Source organism: Phyllostomus hastatus, unplaced genomic scaffold (genome assembly GCF_019186645.2).
Source record: "Phyllostomus hastatus isolate PE091 unplaced genomic scaffold, TTU_PhHast_1.1 phas_contig_495, whole genome shotgun sequence".
Classification (NCBI taxonomy): Eukaryota; Metazoa; Chordata; class Mammalia; order Chiroptera; family Phyllostomidae; genus Phyllostomus; species Phyllostomus hastatus.
The window spans coordinates 4,405,707-4,424,012 of NW_025333895.1; the positions used below are offsets into that span (position 1 = coordinate 4,405,707).

Sequence of the window (18,306 nt, forward strand, 5' to 3'; positions counted from 1 at the left end):
CCGATTATAAAACTCATTTGGGTGAGAACCAAGACAGGCAGTGAGCAGGGAAAGGAGAACCGAGTCAAGATCCCCTAGGCTTCCGCCCAGGTCCAAGCTTGCATCTGGGTGCTAGCAGTGAAGTCTGGGCTTGAATTGGGGCTCCACCGCCTTCTGCCTAGGCGACCCTGGCCGGTTGGGGGTGTCCTCTCTGAGCCCCTTTTTTCATGTATAAAATGGATGTCCTCACACAGGGGGTGTGAGGGTGGTATTACATAATGTTTAGCACTGGCACCTGTCATCAATGAACCTAGCACATTGGCAGTTTAAAAAAAAAAACAAAACTAAAAATAATGTTCATGCTGGCCGAGGTAGGGAAGGCAATGCTGGCTAGCTCTGTTTCCTGATTTCTGGACAGCAATTGGCAAATTCTCCCCCTTGACTTGGTAACCACACTTGTAGGAATCTAGCTCAAGAAAATAATAGAAAGGGGAGTTTTAAAAGCCAGCAGGTGATTTAGAAAAACATAATAGCTGTCTGGAAAATAATCAACTTTGAGGAAATGCCTAAATAAATCATGGCAGCTGCTTCTAAAGAATGGCACACAGCCACAGACGCTGTGTTTCCAAAGGACATTAAAACACTCACAGTGCGATACGAAGTGAACTCAGCAGCTTACAAAGCTGCGTGTACATGATGATCCTGGGTTCGGAAAGAGTAAATAGATGTGTGTAGTGGGCTCGTGGGGTGGGGGGGGTCACTTTCTTTTTTTCCCTAATATGATCGGTTTGAATGACTTTCTCGTGGAGAGGGAGTGAACATTTTGTAAAACATTGACCTTGGTTCCCTCCTTGAAGACCGGACAAGACAGTGGATAGGAACAATCTGAGGACATGGCCGGGGACTAGACTCGCGTCAATTACTTTTTAATCCATCGCTGGCAGGCAAAGTCCCCCACGGAACATTTTGGGGGAAGAAGAGGGGCCCCATCTCTGCACATGCCAGGTGAAGTCGGAGGCTGCAGCCTCAGTCGGAAACCTCTGCCCTGCCTCTCACTTGAGGTGCATCGTTATCAGGAAGTAAACTCTTATGCTTATGGGGATCTACGTCCACACCTATTGTGCTTCAGCACCTACCCGTGTCTTCCCAGGGCGATGTCACATTGTGTGACGATTATAGTTCTGGGATATATTTTAATGCCTGACGACAGAAGCTCCTGACATTATGCTCTATAAAAAATGTCTGGCCAACTCCCATTCTTGTAAATTTTTTTCAGGTAAATTACAGAATAATTGTGTCAAGTCTTCTCCCCCCCCCATCAAAATCCCATCAGAACTTCTTCTGGTGTTCCATGAAATGTGTTTAAATTGGAGAGGAACTGACATGCTTACCCTGAGTTTTTTAGTTTAAGGACGAGGTGAATGAATGTCTCCATTTCCTCTAGCCTTGCATTACTTCAGGGTTTTGCAGGTTTCTTGATCTAGCACCTAGACAGATGGTGGCGACTGTCACTATTTTCCTACTTTCCAACCAGCTGTTGATCATGGTGTCTTTACCTTGTAGCCAGCCACCTCCTTACCTGGCATTATATCTGCCCTCAGTAATGTCATGGGCCCCTGGATGGCAGAAAGCAGCTGCTGAGTTGCCCCCATGTCCTTGAAACCCAGCTCAGAGCTCTTCCTGTCACCACCACCTGGGGTCACCTGGGGTGGCACCTGGGGAAGGTCAAGTAAATGAATGAGTGGTGGAATGAGTGACTGACCCTGAGATGCAGCATCCTCCCTCCATCCTCGGGCTGGTGTTGCCCTAGCAGCTCCCTCCTCCTCGACATCTGTGCCCACCACTGCACAGCCCCTTCGAGGCCACCAGCATGGCACGCCGACACAGGCAGCAGAGCAAGCCCACAACCAGACACCTAGCTCGGAAACCCCGGGAACAGGCTGTGCTCCGTGACAGCCGCAGGAAAGACGAGAGGCAGAGAAAAATATCAGACCATATGCTTACCATGTGGCCTCGCCAGTAGCTGCCGCCCACTGTGCCTTTACCTGTAACTAAACGTGGGAAGGAGACAGAGAACAGAGGTGGGGCGTGGCGGGGTGGGCGTTGCTGCTGCCCCTGCCTTCCGCAGTGACCTGGGGCAGGGCCGCTCCCGGCCTAGGGCCTCAGTGTGGCCACCCTCTAACCACGGCTGACCTGTGGGTAGGCAGCAGGCTCTCCCTCCTCCCTTCCCCCTACCGGGCCCAGCCACGGTGGCTGCCTTCTGTCCCCAGAGGAACCAAGCTTCCCCCACAATGCTCTCCCTCGCCAGGCCACTTCCGGTCCCGTCTTCCCAGCTCATTTCAAACACCAGGAGGCCTTCCCTGGCTGCTGGACATGTCCTCCAAGCCCTCTGTCCACGGCGGGAGCTGGGCAACCTGGGGCTCCCCGGGGCCTGGAATTCCCGCAAGCTCAGCCAGCCAGGGACTGCGCCGGCCCCCCGTGCAAGCCTCCAGACCCCGCTCTGTGTCTTCCACAAATCCCTGTGTGTGTGTGCGACCCTTTGTCCTTCCCATCGAGAGGTGACACCCTCTGCTGCTTTCACACAGCTGCAGTTTCTTCAGACAGCACCATGGCGATAATGATTATAATCACATCACAGCTCTAATTGTTCACGGTTCCGGGCACTAGTCTCCTGTTTCACCTAAATTACTACTACACTACTGAACCCTCCCGCACAGCCTATGGTTGTGAGTTCAGTGATATTATTAGCCCCTTTTTACACGTGGAGAAACTGTGGGTCAGGAATGTGACTTGCCCAGGGTTATTCGTTTAGAAAGTGGCAGAGGTGGGATTTGAACACCAGGCAGGCCAGCTTCTGTGCTACGCTCTTGACCCACATGCACCTAACCATCAGCACACAAGGGCGCCTGCCTTGCTCTGGGCCCATGGGGAGCTGCGCACTGTCAGACAGGGCAGTGCAAGCACAGAGGCCTGGACAGCCGGGGACCAGCGGCCCCGGGAAATCCTGGTGCTCAGCCTGCAGCCGTGCAGAGGAGGGCACTGGGTGTGCCCAGCCCGGCGTGGCCACTTCCTCAGCAGTGACCTTGCCCCAGACCAGGACAAGTGTTCTTGTTCTCTGCTTAGCCCGTCTTTCCCCCGTGAATCCACATTCTAGCAGGACATGTCCCACATCCTATTAACCTCTCCATCCCCCTATGTCTTGCTCGAGGTCCAGCAGGAAGTAGCTAGCCACGGATCGGTACCTGTTGAAGAATAAAGGATCGAACGAATCCAAGGGGCCCAGACCCTCATCAGGCTTCCTGACTAAAGATAATGGCTTCACCCAGGAGCTGTACAATAAGGCTGCTGTTTCATTCAATACAACCAGTATGTATTGAGCACCTACTGTATGCACAACAGAAACCCTATCAGAAGGGCCAGTGTGTGTGTGTGTGTTTAAGGTTTTATTTATTATTTTTAGAAAGAGAAGAAGGGAAGGAGAAAGAGAGGGAGAGAAATATCAATGTGTGGTTGCCTTTCACGCACCCCCCCCCCCGGAACTGGCCCACAACCCAGGCATGTGCCCTGACTGGGAATCAAACCAGCGACCCTTTGCTTCGCAGCCCGTGCTCGATCCACTGAGCTACACCAGCCAGCGCGGGCTGGTGTTTTACTTGCATTAAATACACACAGGTTACAAGATGCTGGTGTCATGCAGGACAGAAAGGTGGAAGCCGGACTCTTCCCCACTCCGTTCACATCTTCACCGCATCGCTTCCTGGCTTTGTGACTGTAGACTCTTCCTCGTTAGCCTCGTTGTGCCTCAGTTTCCTCATCTACCAAAAGAAGCGAATTCACAGCTTCTCCCTCCTGTGGGCAGAATCTCTCAGCACAGTCACCTGGCAGGGAGGAGATGCCCAGCGAATTTCCTGTTGTTAATCTGCCCAGCACAGTTGGTGGCTCATGGTGCAGCAGCAGCTCCAGAGAGAATGCTCCCTCTCGGGCGCCCAAAGTAGGCAGTCAACGCCATTTTTAAGATTCTCAGCTAATTCATTGGCCCTCGGGCCCCCGGCTCCTCAGTGCCTGGAGAGAACCATCTGCAATCCTTTGGCCCTCACCAAAATTTCCCAGGGTAGATTTCAGGGTCACTTTCTTTCTGATTCCAGACCTTTGCTTATGCTGGAATCAACCTACTCTAAAGCCCACAGTGGCATTTCATTCGTCCATTCTTCAAGTTCAACCCAACCATTCTGAGCAGACGAGGGAACAAGGAACAGGGCACTGCAGACCGTGGGGAACTACGCAGCCGAGAACAAGGAACTTGACCGTTCTATCGGTTCTTACACTGAGAGACACCTGAGACATACTAGTACTAAAAAGTTGCACGTAGTAAGATATACCAGGGCTTCTCTGCTGACTTTGATGCACACAGGAATCTTCTGGGCACGAGGTTCTTATTAAATTCAAGCGTGGTCCTGCAGGCCATGGGAGGGGCCTGAGATGCTGCACTTCTGTGCAGGTGACGCCCAGGCCGCCGGTCCGGCACTGGCGATGCGGCAGTACAGGGGATACCGTATGATTCCACTTCTGTAAAAACAACACGAAACAAAACGAATGTCTGTGGAAAAGCCAGAGCATAAACGCTAAGCTGTACCTAGCGGTTATGTGTGGATGGGAGGATGACCAGAAGCTTTCAAGTGTTGTGTAGAGTCTGATTTTTACAACAAGTTTCACCATCCTAATTAGGAAGACTGACCCAGCCATGACGGCAGCCTCGGGGCGGACGTGTGCAAACCGCACCCCTCCCTGAATGAATGGCTCCACTCCAGGCCTCACCTCTGCTCTCCCTGGTGCTCAGAGCATAATCACGGGCTGGCTTGGAGCTCCGGGTGTGCGTCGTGTGTCGCTGACACTCCAGCTGTGGGGAGGGCTGTCACCTTTGGCACCCTCGAAGCTGAGGTTCAGTGAGAGTCTCCTGAGCGCCAGGCCAGGGCCGTGCCCTCCACAGACCGATCATCATCCCCATTACCCAGGTTAGACAACTGAGGCTTAGCGATGTGGAAGGACCTGGATCCCACAGCTTGTCTAAGGCCCAGGCCAGTCTCCTGGGATAGCGCCTGCCTAGTCCCCTCTGCCTGCCTGGAAAATTCCTCCTCTGCATGTCCCCATGTGTCACTGTCACTTCTTTCAGGTCTCTGCTCAGAGGTTTTCCGTACCAGAGCCCTCCTCCGACCACTGCGATCGCAGGAGAGCAACACTCCCCCTGCTCCCAACCTCACCCGGCGTTCTGGCTTCCCAAGGCTGTCATCACCATGTGACAAAGTCACGTTTAAGCTTATTTGTGCTTTGTTTCTCTTTTTCCACTAGGCAGGAAGGCGGGCCCACGTGGGTAAGGACTTCCTGTCCATTTTGTTCACTGCTCTATCTCCGGGGTCCTGGCTCAGTAAATATGTATTAAATGGGTGAATCAATGACAGTTTCTGATTCACAGGCCACTGCTCTCCAGCCATTGTCTCCCCCCACCCTGTTTATGCACAGAAAATGACCCACTGACCCCCAACAGCACAGGAGACGCTGGCCTCCCTTTCCTAGCCTCCTTGGAGGGGGCCCACATTGGGCTCCTTAAACGCAGAGGAGGACAGCCAGGCGTGGGGCTCTGTGGGCTCTCTGTGCGGACGGGATCGTCGGCAGGGTACGGTGGTAGGAGTCCCGGATTGGAATGCCGCCGCTTTACCACCGCGCTGATGGGCTGGGGCTAAGACCACTTACTACTTTCTAGGACGGAAAGTCCCAACTCTTCCAAGAACGGCCTTCTAAGTGTCAGAGCCTCTGCACTTGCCCTTCATTCGGCCCGGCACGCTCTCCCCCCTGATGAGCCCAGGACTGGTTTCTTCTCGTCATCGCGATCTCTTCTCAAAAGCCGCCTCCTCGGGACCGCCCCCCACCCTAACTCCTCCCAGGCTAATGTGGACTTTTTTTTGTACCCACACAAGTACCTCTTTTCACACCCTCTGTTTATTTCCTCCATGGCTCTTAATATAAACTTTTCACCTTTACTATTTCATTTATCTGTTTGGTAGTTACTGCCTGTATCTGCCACCCGGATGTAAGGTCCGTGAGGATGGAGAGACCTCATCTGTCTTGCTCACAGTTGTAGCTCCAGTACCGAGGACTGGCCCTGGTTCCGGGAGGTGCTCAAAAGACTGTGGCCTTGGACAAGGCCCATGGACTCTCCGAGCCTCAGTTTCCCTATCTGCAAGATGGCGTTGAAGCAGCCATAACCACTGTCCGAGAGTCCCGGTACTAAGCGTGAGAGCCTCACTCATTCCCAGAAATTATATCTTTGGTGCAGCATCTGCGCCCCGCAGACACTGCTGAAGCTCCCCGAAACCCGCAGAAGGAAAAAACTACAATCCCCATGGTGCCGCTGACGGCGCGTGCGCACGGAGGCAGTCCTGCAGCGCCGCGGACGCCCTCTGGCGGCTGACCGCTGCAGTGCTCCGCTCCGATCCCGGAGGGGCGGGGGGGCCCGCGGCGCAGGCAGTCGAAGCGCGCGGCTGCAGCGGCGGAGCCTGAGCCCGGAGCCGGAGCCGCGGCCGGATCGCAGCCCGCGGGGCCCGCCGCAGCCATGGGCAACCGCGGAATGGAAGATCTCATCCCGCTGGTCAACCGGCTGCAGGACGCCTTCTCCGCCATCGGCCAGAACGCTGACCTCGACCTGCCTCAGATAGCCGTGGTGGGCGGCCAGAGCGCGGGCAAGAGCTCGGTGCTGGAGAATTTCGTAGGCAGGTAGGAGCAGCGCGCCCGGGAGCGCGGACTTCCCCGCCTCAGTCCCCTGGGCTTCTGCCCCCGGCCCCGACGGCGCTGCGACCTCGCAGCCCCTAGCGCTGCACCCGCGGACCGCGGCCCCCTACTCCGCCTCCAGCCAGAGGAAGGCGGCCCTCCTCCTTCATGAGAGCCCCTCAGGGGCGCAGCGTCCCCAGTTTGTCCGAAAACGGCGTCAGGCCACCGGCCACGGTATCACGCCCCCCTCCTCCACCCACCCCATCCTTTAGGGAAGGCAGAGACCCTTGCACGGGGTTGTTACCTCCCACCCCCCACATGGGCACCGAGGGGCCTGCATTACTCAGCGCCTGTCTTCGACTCGGGAATCCCTTGCAGGGACAGCACCCCCGGGGCAGTGCTCTACGGAGGACACCCCGAGGCTCTACGGAGGACAGCTCCCTCCCGCCATGGGAATTCCTGGACGGCGGCAGGGGACACCCCCCACAGCCCCAGGGAGAGGACAGAGCCCGTGGGCCTCGAGGACCAGGCGCAGCCTCCCTCCCTCACACACACACCTCTGCGGCTCCGCCGCCATCCGTGCGCAGCGCGGCGGTTAGGGGGAGGCGCAGGCAGCAGGATGAGGAAGGGAAGGGGGGTGGGGGAGCGCCGCTTCTGAGCCTTTTCTGACGAGCCGGCCCTTTGCTCCGCCGCCGCCCCTGGGCGGAGGGCGCCTGTCAATGTCGTTCTCCCCTTGGCCTGGCAGAGGGATCGTAATGGAGGGAGAAGGCTGCGGAGGGCAGGGATGACTAAGACGGGGAGGCAGGATGGCGGGGAGGGGGGAGCCATTTGCAGAACCTAATCCCCCTCCTGCTTCTGATCCCACAAGGCGCTGGGAGGGCCAGGTGGCAGGGAGTGGGGAGCAACCGCCAAGACAAAAAGGGTCTGGGGGTTTGGGGGACAGCAGGGTCGTGACCCCCGTGCTCCTCCAAGAAAAGGGAGGCAGAGATGGCTTAGGGGGTGCTGAGGAGAGAGAGAGAGGATGACGTTCTCCCAGTGCCGGAGAGCCGGATGGGGGCTGGGCAGCCCGAGGGAGGGGCAGGTTGGCATTGACCTCCCTCCGCACTCTTGTCTCCCTCCCTCACCTCTAGAAACCCTAGCTTCTTTGCAATGACCTTCAGGGCCGAGGAAGAGACTGGCATGTGGGAGAGGGAGGCAGAGGCCCCTCCCTGTGAGGGGCAGCAGTTCTGGGGAGAGACATCCTGGGGCCAAGCCAGGTTCCGCTGTGAAGCCTCAGGCCACTCACTTACCCTCTCTGAGCCTCAGTTTCCCATCTCTAAAATGGACAGTTGGACTGGATGGCTGTTTCTGCCTCTTTAATGACCTGGGAAGCCCAATGCCAACCGTGGGAGAGAGTGGGCGGGAGAGAAGGGTCCTGCCTGGAGCAGTGTGTCCGTAGGATGTTGGAAAGCCACGGTGGGGGCGGCCGGCCCATCTGGTCAGCAGAGGGGAGGCCGTCTGTCTCTTGGGGATCGGCTTCCAGAGAGCCCTCCTCCTGCTCACGTGACCCCCAACGCTGCAGAGACACAGGCACGAGACACCCAGATGGGCCCCTTCCCCATGGCCCAGCAGGCAGAGGGAGGGGGTGAGGGGAACCCTGGACATGCGACAAAGCCCCGAGGCCTTGGTTCCCGAAATGGCATCCATGGACGCCCAGCATCCCGCAGCGCACAGACCTCACCCCTGCCTCTCACTCATCCAGTGTCTGCTGAGCGCCTGCCCCGTGCCGGGCTGCGCGCTCTGGGCAGGGGGTTTGCAGAGGAAGGCCACCTCAGCTTCCGTCTGCTAAGCCCTTCCCACGTGCCCACAACAGCCCCCCGAGGCAGGTACCATGGTGTCCACCCTGCGGTGGAAGAAACAGAGACGCTGAGGTTAGGCGCCTTGCCCAAGGTCGCGCAGCCAGGAAAGCCTACAGAGCCTAGGTTCCTCGTGTGGACATGCGCAGCCTCTGAGAGCCAAGCCCCGTGCTGAGCCCCAAACCACCCTGGGGGGTGGACGTGCAGGTGTGCGGGCCTCTGTGTCCCCGTCTGCAGGATGGGGACAACGCCCACAGCTGCTGCCCTACCTTCCTGAGACAGGGGCCGGGGGGGCTTCAGTGAGTTCATGGGGGTAAAAGCCCTTCTGTGGAACACAGGGAGGGAGGAGCTGGTCATCAGTGAGGTCTGGGGGCCCGTGTGTTGGGGAAGACCCAACCGCTGCCCTCGCGGAGTTCACTGCCCAGCAGAAGGAGGTGCCAGCCTTTGGCAGCACAGCAGGCCGGCCCGGCTGCAGCTCTCTGCTTGTGGAGTGCTGGGCCCTCTGGCTGCCCTCAGCGCCCCAGTGCCCCCTGCTGCTGGCCCTGCAGGAGGACACGCCAGGTGTTCAGATGCAGGCCCAGGGTCGAGCAGGTGGAGAACCGAGGTGCGGTGGAGCCCCAGCTGGCCCTGCCTGCTCCCTCGTGGGCTCCTTTACCTCTCCATCTAGGGCTGGGTCCCCAGGCCCATCTGCATGGTAACAGCAGCTCTGCCTGCTGGGGCTTCCCAGGGGCCACCCTCCCCCCCAGGGAGGGGGAGTGGAAGATGCATCAGAGGAAGCAGAGGCTCCCGGGCACCTGGGAGGACCCTGTCGTCCGCTCTGTAACGGGCTGGCCCAGTAGCCGCCCGGGACCCTGCTAGGACGTGTCTGGGTCCATGCTATTTCTTCACCCCCTTTGCACGGAAGGGAACGCCGAGGCTGACGCGTCCGGTCACTCAGCTGACGTTCATGGCGGGGCCAGCACGTGTCTGTGCTGGGGGTTCTATGGGAGAAAAGACAAAGGCTCTGCGTCCCAGAGAGGAGACTGAAACCGTGAACTCGGGAGCACGTGCGTGAGGCACGCCGGAGAATGCGGTCGAGGCTCGGGAGGGGAGAAGGGCCGCTGTCTGCAGGGAGGTCAGGGGAGGGGACAGCAGCATCTGAGACGAGAACTGAGAGATGAGAGGCCACGTGACTAGCCCAGGAGACACGCGCTGTGCCTCGGGGACAGCCGTGCAAAGGCTCCGGGGCCAGTAACACACTCCGTGCGTCTGAAGAACAGAGAGGAGCCGCCGTGGCTGGTGTTTGGTGAGCAGGGAGGACTCGGCGGCGTCGGGGAGGCAGGCGGGGCCTGGTCTCCGAGGCCCTTGCACGGCGGTGAGGCGTCGGGCTTGTGTTCATTATTACCAGGAGATCTTCAGTAGTGGTGTGACTTGGGGAGGGGCAAGAGGGGGGCAGGAGACAGAGGAGGAGGCCGCTGCGGTGGGCAAGGGGGGTGGGGCGCAGGCCCCGGACCAGAGTTCAGCAGTGGAGAGGAGAAGGGTGGGCTTCGGGACCCCTTCTGAGGACGGTCCCACCGGACTGGCCCGCGGATGGGATGTGGAGGGCGAGGAAAGGGACCGAGGACGACCCCGGCGCCGCCGACCCTGGCTGGGTGTGGGCGCCATCCCCGGAGTACGGAGTACAGGGGCAGGTCTGGGGGGCTGGGGCGGGGAAGGCTGGGGGTTTGTCTGTGAGCGTGTGGAGTGTGAGGCGTGGGGTGGGGTGGGCAGCGTGAGAACGCACGTCGAGCGCCCAGGGGACGGCGGGCTGGGAGTATAAATCTGGAAGCCGTTCCCGTGGAGTAGATGACATCATCCCAGGATGTGTGCAGACAGAGGGGTGTGGGTGGGCCCCCGACACCCCGGTGTTCCACGACGAACAGACGCCTGGGGCCCCAGGCTCCGCTTTGTGGGACCCCAGCTGCCTATCCGCTCCCCACCGTGCCCCTCCAGAGCCAAGAGCGGGGTGTCCTGGGATGGGCTTCCAGGCTCCGGTGCCCCGGCTGCTCTCACCCTGGTCCCCAGGCAGGTGGGGGTGTGGCGGGGGGGCTGAGAGCTCTGGCTGCAGAATCAGGCCGGGATGTGTGGCCCAGCGCTGCCACTTCAGGCCTGCTCAGCTGGTTCCTCATCTGTAAAATGGGGATGGTAAGAGCTCCTCCCTCGTGGGGTCCTGGGGAGTGTTTGGATAAGGCCCACTGAGAGCCCCGGAGGAGGCCTGGCACGGGGGAGGCGCCTGCGCTGTCCCCGCCTGCGCACAGGTGCTGGCTGCGAGGTGCGGCCAGAGCGGGGATCTTCTCCACCCGGGGTGTGGCAGCCTGGGAGGCCAGGTTTGGGGTTTCCTAGCGTCTTTGCTTAACCCTGCTCAGACTCCCTGCCTCCTACCAACCCCCCCGCCCCTCCCTCCACACCTTCTTCCCAGCACAGACCGGCACTGGTCTCTGGCCTCTGAGAGCCCCTCTGGGTTGGCCCCAGCCCTTCCCATGGGGGGGCAGCTCATCCCCACTACTAAGCTCTGTCCTTCCCCCGGAACATTTTGAAACACCTTCGTCGTCCCATTTCTCAGATGCAAACACTGAGGCCAGAGAGAGGTCGGGGGATAACTGAAACACTGGGTAGGCAGTCACCGACCAGAGGGGGCAGTGGCCACTGACATCTCCCTGTCACTCACAGCACGGCAGGCCCCGAGGACACAGCTCTGCACGAGCCGGACCCGTCCCTGCTCTCGGGGGGCTCACAGCGAAGCAGGACAGACAGACAGACGCTAAATCACACCAAGGGCTCTGCTGAGTGTTTGAAGAACGGCGGGAGGAGCCTGGTGTTGAAGGGAGGGGGTCGTCAGGGGTCCAGAGAAGGCATCTGAGCATAGGCGTCCGGCCCCCAGCAGAAAAGAGGACTTGGCCAGGCAACGGAGCCTCCGCACTCCGGGCACAGGTCGCAGCTGAGCAAGGGCCCAAGGAGCAGAGAGCGAAGTGGGACCAGGAAGGTCGGGGAGGTGCTAGTGGCCGTGCGGGACAGCCTACATGCTCAGAGCATGCCCCTGCCATATTCTGAGCCAAGCCTACGGCTAGACTCGCGGGCCCAGCCTCGGCCAAGGCGCATCTTCCCCAAACCCCCGCCCGCTGCAGCGGAGCTGGACCTGAAAGGTGACTCTGGCCGACGGCAGATCAGCTTCTGCATCTGATCCTGGCGCCAGGAGAACTCGCAGGCCTTGGCTGGGGTCAGAGGGTCAGAGCCCCAGGGGATGGGATGCGGGGGGAGCTGATACAGAGGGATGGAGCGGGAGCCAGGGGCGGAGGAAGCCAGCCACAGGCAGTGCCCCCAGGCGTGGAACACGCACAGAAACAGAGGTGCACCTGCCACATGTCTGGATGTTCCAGTTATAAATCAAGCGAAGGAACTGTTAAGCGCAATACATTCTACAATCTTGACAAATACATCTTCGTAACAACTTGGCAGGCTGGTCTGGAATTTTTAAAAAAGATTTTATTTATGTATTTTTAGAGAGGGGAAGGGAGGGAGAAAGAGAGGAACAGAAACATCAGTGTGTGGTTGCCTCTCATGTGCCCCCAACTGGGGAGCTGGCCCGCGCAACCCAGGCGTGTGCCCTGATGGGGAATCGAACTGACAACCCTTCGGTTCCCAGTCTGGCGCTCAATCCCCTGAATCACACCAGCCAGGGCAGAATGTGTTTTAACAGATCAGTTGTTTTTTTTTTTTCTTTTAAAGATTTTATTTATTTATTTTTAGAGAGGGAAGGGAGGGAGAAAGAGAGAGAGAGACATCAATGTGCGGTTGCTGGGGCTCATGGCCTGCAACCCAGGCATGTGCCCTGACTGGGAATCGAACCTGCGACACTTTGGTTCGTAGCCCACGCTCAATCCACTGAGCTACGCCAGCCAGGGCACAGATCAGTTGTTTAATCAGGTCCTTCGTAAGAAATTTCGAACAGCAGCGTGTGAGGGCACGGCCCACTGGCGAGAGCGAGCACGGAGTCGAGGGAGCCCTGGAGCTGAGGGGCAGCTTCGACCCTCCGCAGAGCTCCCGCGAGCCCCCGGCTCTCTGCTCGCCCTAGCGCTGCTCTGCGGTCTCGCGTCTGTCCCACGGCTCGCCCTCCTGGCGTCTGCGCATGCGCAGCTTCTCCCGCAGAGTCAGGGAGATATTTGGGGATTTTCACACCACTGATATCAATTTCGGTGGAGGTGGCGATGACACACTTCTGGTGTGTTCTGTGCAGAGGAGCTTGATTAAGGGACAGAGGTCCAGTCGCAAGCGGCAGGCCACTGCTCAGCTGCTTCAGGAAAACCACCCTCTGGCCCCGGCGAGGACGGTGAGAACGACCACCCGACTGGAGTGTGTCTGGCCACGGCTCCACGTCTCTCGAGGTACAGCTCCTGTAGAGAGTCCCATCTAGGCGTTTGCAGGAGTTGAACCCCTCAGGCACCGCCGTGCTTGTCGCCACCAGTTGGCTTCGTGACAGTGGCAAGAGCTTCCTCCTCCTCCTTCTTTCCGATCCTGGCTGTAGCCGCTGAAGACGCCCCCTGGTGCGCCGCCTTTCGGGAACGCACGGGGGACCCGGAGTGTCTGCCAGGTCCTCGGACTAGGCCGGGGTTTGGGCTGCCGCCCAGCTCCCCCTCTCAGGCGTCTCGGCCTTGAGCTGACCCTTCTTAACCTTGCCGCGGGCATCAGCCTCCTCGGCTTCAGGTTTCCTCTCCTTGGTACCCGGCTTCTCAGTTTTTTCCTCTGCCATCTTGCAGGATGGGAAGAGCTGGTTTGGAAGCCAGAATGGCAGGCTCCTCGGAGTTCCGAGACAGGGTCTGGAGGCTGCCCCTGTGTCTTCCCACTCCGTCCGGGTACCCCAGGGCACCTCCTGGGCTCATATGTAAACACCCGGGCCCTCACATCCCAGCTCCCCCAGGACCCCCAAAGGGAACCCCCTCCTTGGCCCTGGGCCTGCCTCCCAGCGGTGAGAACAGCCCACAGGAGGCCTGGGAAGGGTGCAGAGGCCCCCGCTGGGCACCTGCCTTGGCCCCTGGGGACCCTTTGCTCCGTGGACTGTGTCCCATTTCACTGACGGGGAAACTGAGGTTTGCAGCAGGGAAATAATTTAGTGGTGGAGCTGACAGTCCTGTGTATCGGGCCGCCGGTGATAAGCAATACCCGGATGTAGCTCCGGATTCAAGGGCGGGACGTGTCCAGGATGCGCTCTCCGGCAGGTAGAGCTGCCACCTAAGTGTGGAGGACAGCCCAGCGTGTGTGGGCAGGTGAGGGGCACCTGACCCCGTCTCTCTGAGCCTCAGTTTCTTCCCCTTTAAGATGGGGAGACTGGCACACCAGCCCTGCAAACATCCGTGTTAAGCGGCCTTATCGAGGTATAATTTACAGGCCAAAACACTCACCTGCGTAGTGCACAGCGCAAGGGTTTGGAGTGTGCTTACAGAGTTGTGCAACCACCATCACGATCTAATTTTATGACACTTCTGTCACCCCAAAAGAAACCTCGTGACGAAGTGGGTTCCACAGCCCCTGGCGGCCTCCCCGGCCAGCGGTCTGCCACCCACCAGCATCTGCCGGGGCCACTATTCCCAACGAGCGAGTGTGCGCAGTGGGGGCCCCGGCTGCGGGGGGTGAGGGGCAGCTTCGTGTTTCTAAACGTTTTATGTGTTTTCTGAATATTTTTTACTGAATTTCGTGGGGCGACACTGGTTAATGCAATTACATAGATTTCAGGGGTACGATTCTAAAACCCGTCACCTGTCTGTTAGAGAGTGTGTTCGCCACCCCCAGCCAAGTTCCTTTCCATCACCGTTTATTCCCCTTCTGAATATTTTTTAAAGGAGGAACATAAGATTTTAAAAAACGTTTTATGGAAGCTTATTCTTCAATGTATAGCGGTCTCCAAGACAACACTTCATTCCAGTTCATTCTAGCTACAGGGGGCAAGAGGCAACCTGATGGGGAACCCAGGTGTTGAAACAGGAATGGAACCAAGGGTCGCCGCTGCTGCCCCAGGCACAAGGGGTGGCTCACTTTTTGCCAGATTTCTTCCCTCCACCCCCCCTCCCCGGGGGCCTGGAGGCCCTTCCCCACGGTCTCTACTTTTAGCTCCTCAAGCTTGCTCTGCCCCCCTTTTTGCTTCTGCCAGAACGCCTTATCTTGTCCTATCTTGTCCGTCTCCTTGGCCTGCTGCTTGGGCTGCTTCAGGAACTCCTTGTCACTTTCTTCCCCAGACTCTGCCACCAAAAGCCCTAAGATTTTTAAAAGTAAGGGGCAAAAGAGAAATTGATTTCCATTTTGAAAATGTGAAGTCGTCGACACTCAGAAGGAAGGAAGGAGGGAAGCAAGGAAGGAGGGGAGGAAGGAAGGAGGGGAGGGAGGGAGGAAGGAAGAAGGGAAGAAAGCTAAGAAGACAGGTGGGAAGGATGGAAAGATACAGTACAAAGAAAGATCACAGATTTCCTTTAACAGACAAAATAGTTGTTGTGGAGAGAGCCCCAAACTTGGCGTCCAGAGCCCTGGGTACCACCCCTCCCTTCTTGTGTCTCAGTTTCCACATCTGGACAAGGCAGGTGATGGTGGGCAAACTGGAGGAGCTGGTCTTCAAATCACTCTCGGCCATCAGGGGTGCCGGAGTGCCGGCACGTGCCAGATCCGTGCTGGGTGCCGGGGACGTGGCGGCCAACGGGACCAGCCCAGTCCCTGCTCGGGACAGCAGAACCTCAGGGAGAGCCGAGGCCAGGACTGCCCCGGGACGCTCAGACCTCCGCTGGAAATCCACGGGCTGTGCGATGTGGGCGCGCCGGGGCCTCCCGGGCGGCAGGAACAGAGAGGGGCTTGTTGCCTGGAGGAGCCTCACCTCCGCCCAACTGTATTTCTTGGCCCACCTACATGCTCGCCTCCACCCTGGCTCCCTGCTTTGGAGAGCTCCTCAGAGCCCGCCGGGCCCCTTGCCTCCCACTTCCAGGGGCAAGATTTGGCTGGGAATACCGTGGCCCACCGCCCACTCTTCCGGCCGGCCCCCGGGAGACCCACCTCCCAGCTCCCTCCCTGTTGTGCCGTTTGGCAGCGTGGTTGTGGGAGCTTGGCCTGTGGTCCTCAGCTTGCTCAACGAGTTCCAGGCATCATAATTTGTAATCCTAACAGCTACCGCCTACCGGGCGTTAGCGTATACAAGCCCCCAGCAACCCATTTCCCTGATGTGCAAACTGAGGTTCAGAGAGGCATGGTCATGGAAGCCACGAAGCTCCTGAGTGGCAGCTCTGACATTCACCGCCAGGCCGGTCTGACGTCAGAGCCCGGGAAATAGGAGACTCATAAGGGTGAGCACCGCTGGGCACGCACCGGACCTGGCACGAGGCTCTCTGGCATAGTTTGCATTCGACGGGACCCGGAACCGGGGTCCCTGAGCTCTGGGCCCAGATCTCAGGCACCAGAGTGGGGGTACCTTTGGTATACTTCCCCCAAACCCCCCTAGGGATGACGATGACAATTCAGACACCACTCAGGGAGCGTGCGGTGTTAGGAGGTCCGGAGAGGTGTTTATTTCCTCCTCTCTGTGCATCAGGCTTAAAGGTGCCGCTGCATATGGCAAGACACGGCCCCCCGGGAAACCACCATCTGCCCAGAATGAGTGGGGACAGTTGGCATGCCACCATCCCTCCCGCCCACACGGCCACCAAGGCTGGTGGGCCCAACACACTTTCCTCTGGGCACCTGTTCCGTCCTCCCTCAGGCTAACCAGAAGCTGGGTGGGCGGCGCAGGGGCGGCACTGGCTGGAGGCTGGATCAGCCCCAACTCCCCAGTGGGGAGGTGACAGGGGACACTTAGAGCGCTGGCGGACAGTGTGTCCGGGTGAAAGGCCGGAGCTGAGGAGCTGCTAGGTCTGAGCTATGCTGCCTCCTTTGAGTGTTGCCTGAGCACCTACTGTGTGCTGAGCCTGGGCCTGGCACAGGAATCCGGCCAGGAGAGAGGCACTCAGGGTCTGGACGCAGGAACCGGCAGGTGCCCCTCTCTGACCGTCCGGGGCATGGGGCTGAGAAACAGGCCTTGGGCCCCATCTCAGCCGCCTCCCCCATCACTCCGGCCTCACGGCTCCCTGCCCCGCCCTCTGGGCAGTGACAGGGGAACGAGATGTTCTCTGAAAGCTTCTCCTGCTCGATGTCTGTTTTTTCCATCCACCGTCCGTGGTCAGTATCCTGAGCTCCAATTCGGTGCCAGAGAAGACGAGACAGAGGGTTCCTCGGGGTACTGGACCCCTTGCTGACAGTCCCCCTGGGGAGGAGGCTGTGAACAGGGGGCTGTCTCGGCAGGCCCCTCCCGCCGCTGAGCGCCTCCCGGGTACCCGGCACTGCCTGAGCTCCTTCCGTGGAAAGGCTCCGTGCATCCTCCTGCAGCCACACGAGGTAGCACGTGACCCCCGGTTTAGATGATGCCGGGTCACAGCTGAGGACCTGAGAGCCAGAGAGTGGAGCCACTTGCCCCCGGGGCACCAAGCTGGGGAATGGCCGAGGTGAAATTCGAACCCAGAGCCTCTGCCCGGCACTGATTCCTAACCACTGAGCCAGTGAACCTTGAACTTGAAAGGGAACATGAAAATCATGTGGGGATTGTGTGTAAAACCCAGATTTCCTCCTCCCCTCCCCCGCACCCGACCGCACAAAATCTGAGCCCTGCATGTCTGAGGAATGTGCGTGTTAATTCTGATTCCCTTAGAGAGCCTGGGCCATGGCAGAGATGGGGCCCCTCCCCGCCCGGGCACCCCGGTCCCCACCCTGGCCCTGCTGGTCTGCCAAGGGGCTTGGCTCCCGTGCGTGGCCCTGCCCTCTAATCTCCTGCTTCCTATAAGCTGCTTGTCCTTTAAGCAGCCCTGGAGAACCAGTGACCTGGGACAGGCCGGCCCAGACCCCTGAGCATCCCCTTCAGCCTGGTCCTGGGCTCCACACACCCTCGGTGTGGCTTTTCTCAGCCCTCTCCCCCCTGCCAGGGCTAGTGGCCCGTCTGCGAGGGGGGAGGCCTCTCAGGGACGCGCTCCAGGGAAAGTCCATGTCTCTGCGCAGGGGGTTCTCTGTGGGGAGTCCCATCCTTCCCAGCCCCTCCTAAAGTTCCCATGGCAACCACTGTTGCCATGGCATTGCTGGGGCAGACTAATGGGGAAGAGGGTGGACCTCAGACCCACCCCCATACCCACCCTAAGCTCTGTGAAAGCAGGTGTCCTATCTCCACACTGCTGGGAGATCCCAAATACTAGGGAGTCGCCTCCCAAAGGAGTCGGTAAGGGATGGGAGAGACGGAGGCAGGAAGCGCCCCCGTCCCCCACCCCCCCACCCCAGTTAACCACCTTCTCTGTGCCGCCTGGCGTGTCTCCCTCCCAGCACATGTCACACTGCATTGCATTATCTGTGTATTTGTCTGTCTCTCCCACCGCACCGCGAGCTCCTCCGAGTGGGAACTGTCTGACTCATCATCTCCCATCGCCAGGGCCCGGCGCGGGGCCTGGCGCAGAGCAGCTGCGCCCAAATATGTCCTAGACAGAATGTAATTGAATTACATAAAGAGCCGCGTCTGGCTTCTCCAGTTTAGTGAGCGGCAGGGTTTGCCGGGGACGTCCCCAGGCCCTGGGGTCCCGCAGACCCCTGGGTGTGGACCCTAGCCCTGCCACCCCTAACCGGGGGACCTTGGATAAGTCACTGCCCCTCTCCCAGCCTCAGCCGCCTT

General features: G+C 59.1%; 1 protein-coding gene and 1 long non-coding RNA gene across 24 annotated transcripts in view; one reads left to right on the plus strand and one right to left on the minus strand.

The window, feature by feature from the left end:
- Positions 1 to 3,538: 3,538 nt before the first annotated feature.
- Positions 3,539 to 7,391, minus strand: LOC123823419. Its single transcript, XR_006786530.1, has 3 exons — positions 7,299 to 7,391; positions 4,795 to 4,912; positions 3,539 to 4,545 (listed from the first exon to the last, which is right to left on the minus strand). It is a non-coding gene; the product is annotated as an uncharacterized LOC123823419 (long non-coding RNA).
- The window catches only part of DNM1 (dynamin 1), a 43,325-nt gene continuing 31,516 nt past the window's right edge, over positions 6,498 to 18,306 (plus strand). For all 23 annotated transcript variants that reach the window (XR_006786522.1, XR_006786524.1, XR_006786527.1 and 20 more), the window contains exon 1: positions 6,498 to 6,747. Coding sequence is in view for 15 of the 23 variants with exons in the window: in XM_045846119.1 (XP_045702075.1) it covers positions 6,587 to 6,747 (161 nt within the window). In the remaining 8 variants the exon portion in view is untranslated. The remainder of the gene's footprint in view (positions 6,748 to 18,306) is intronic.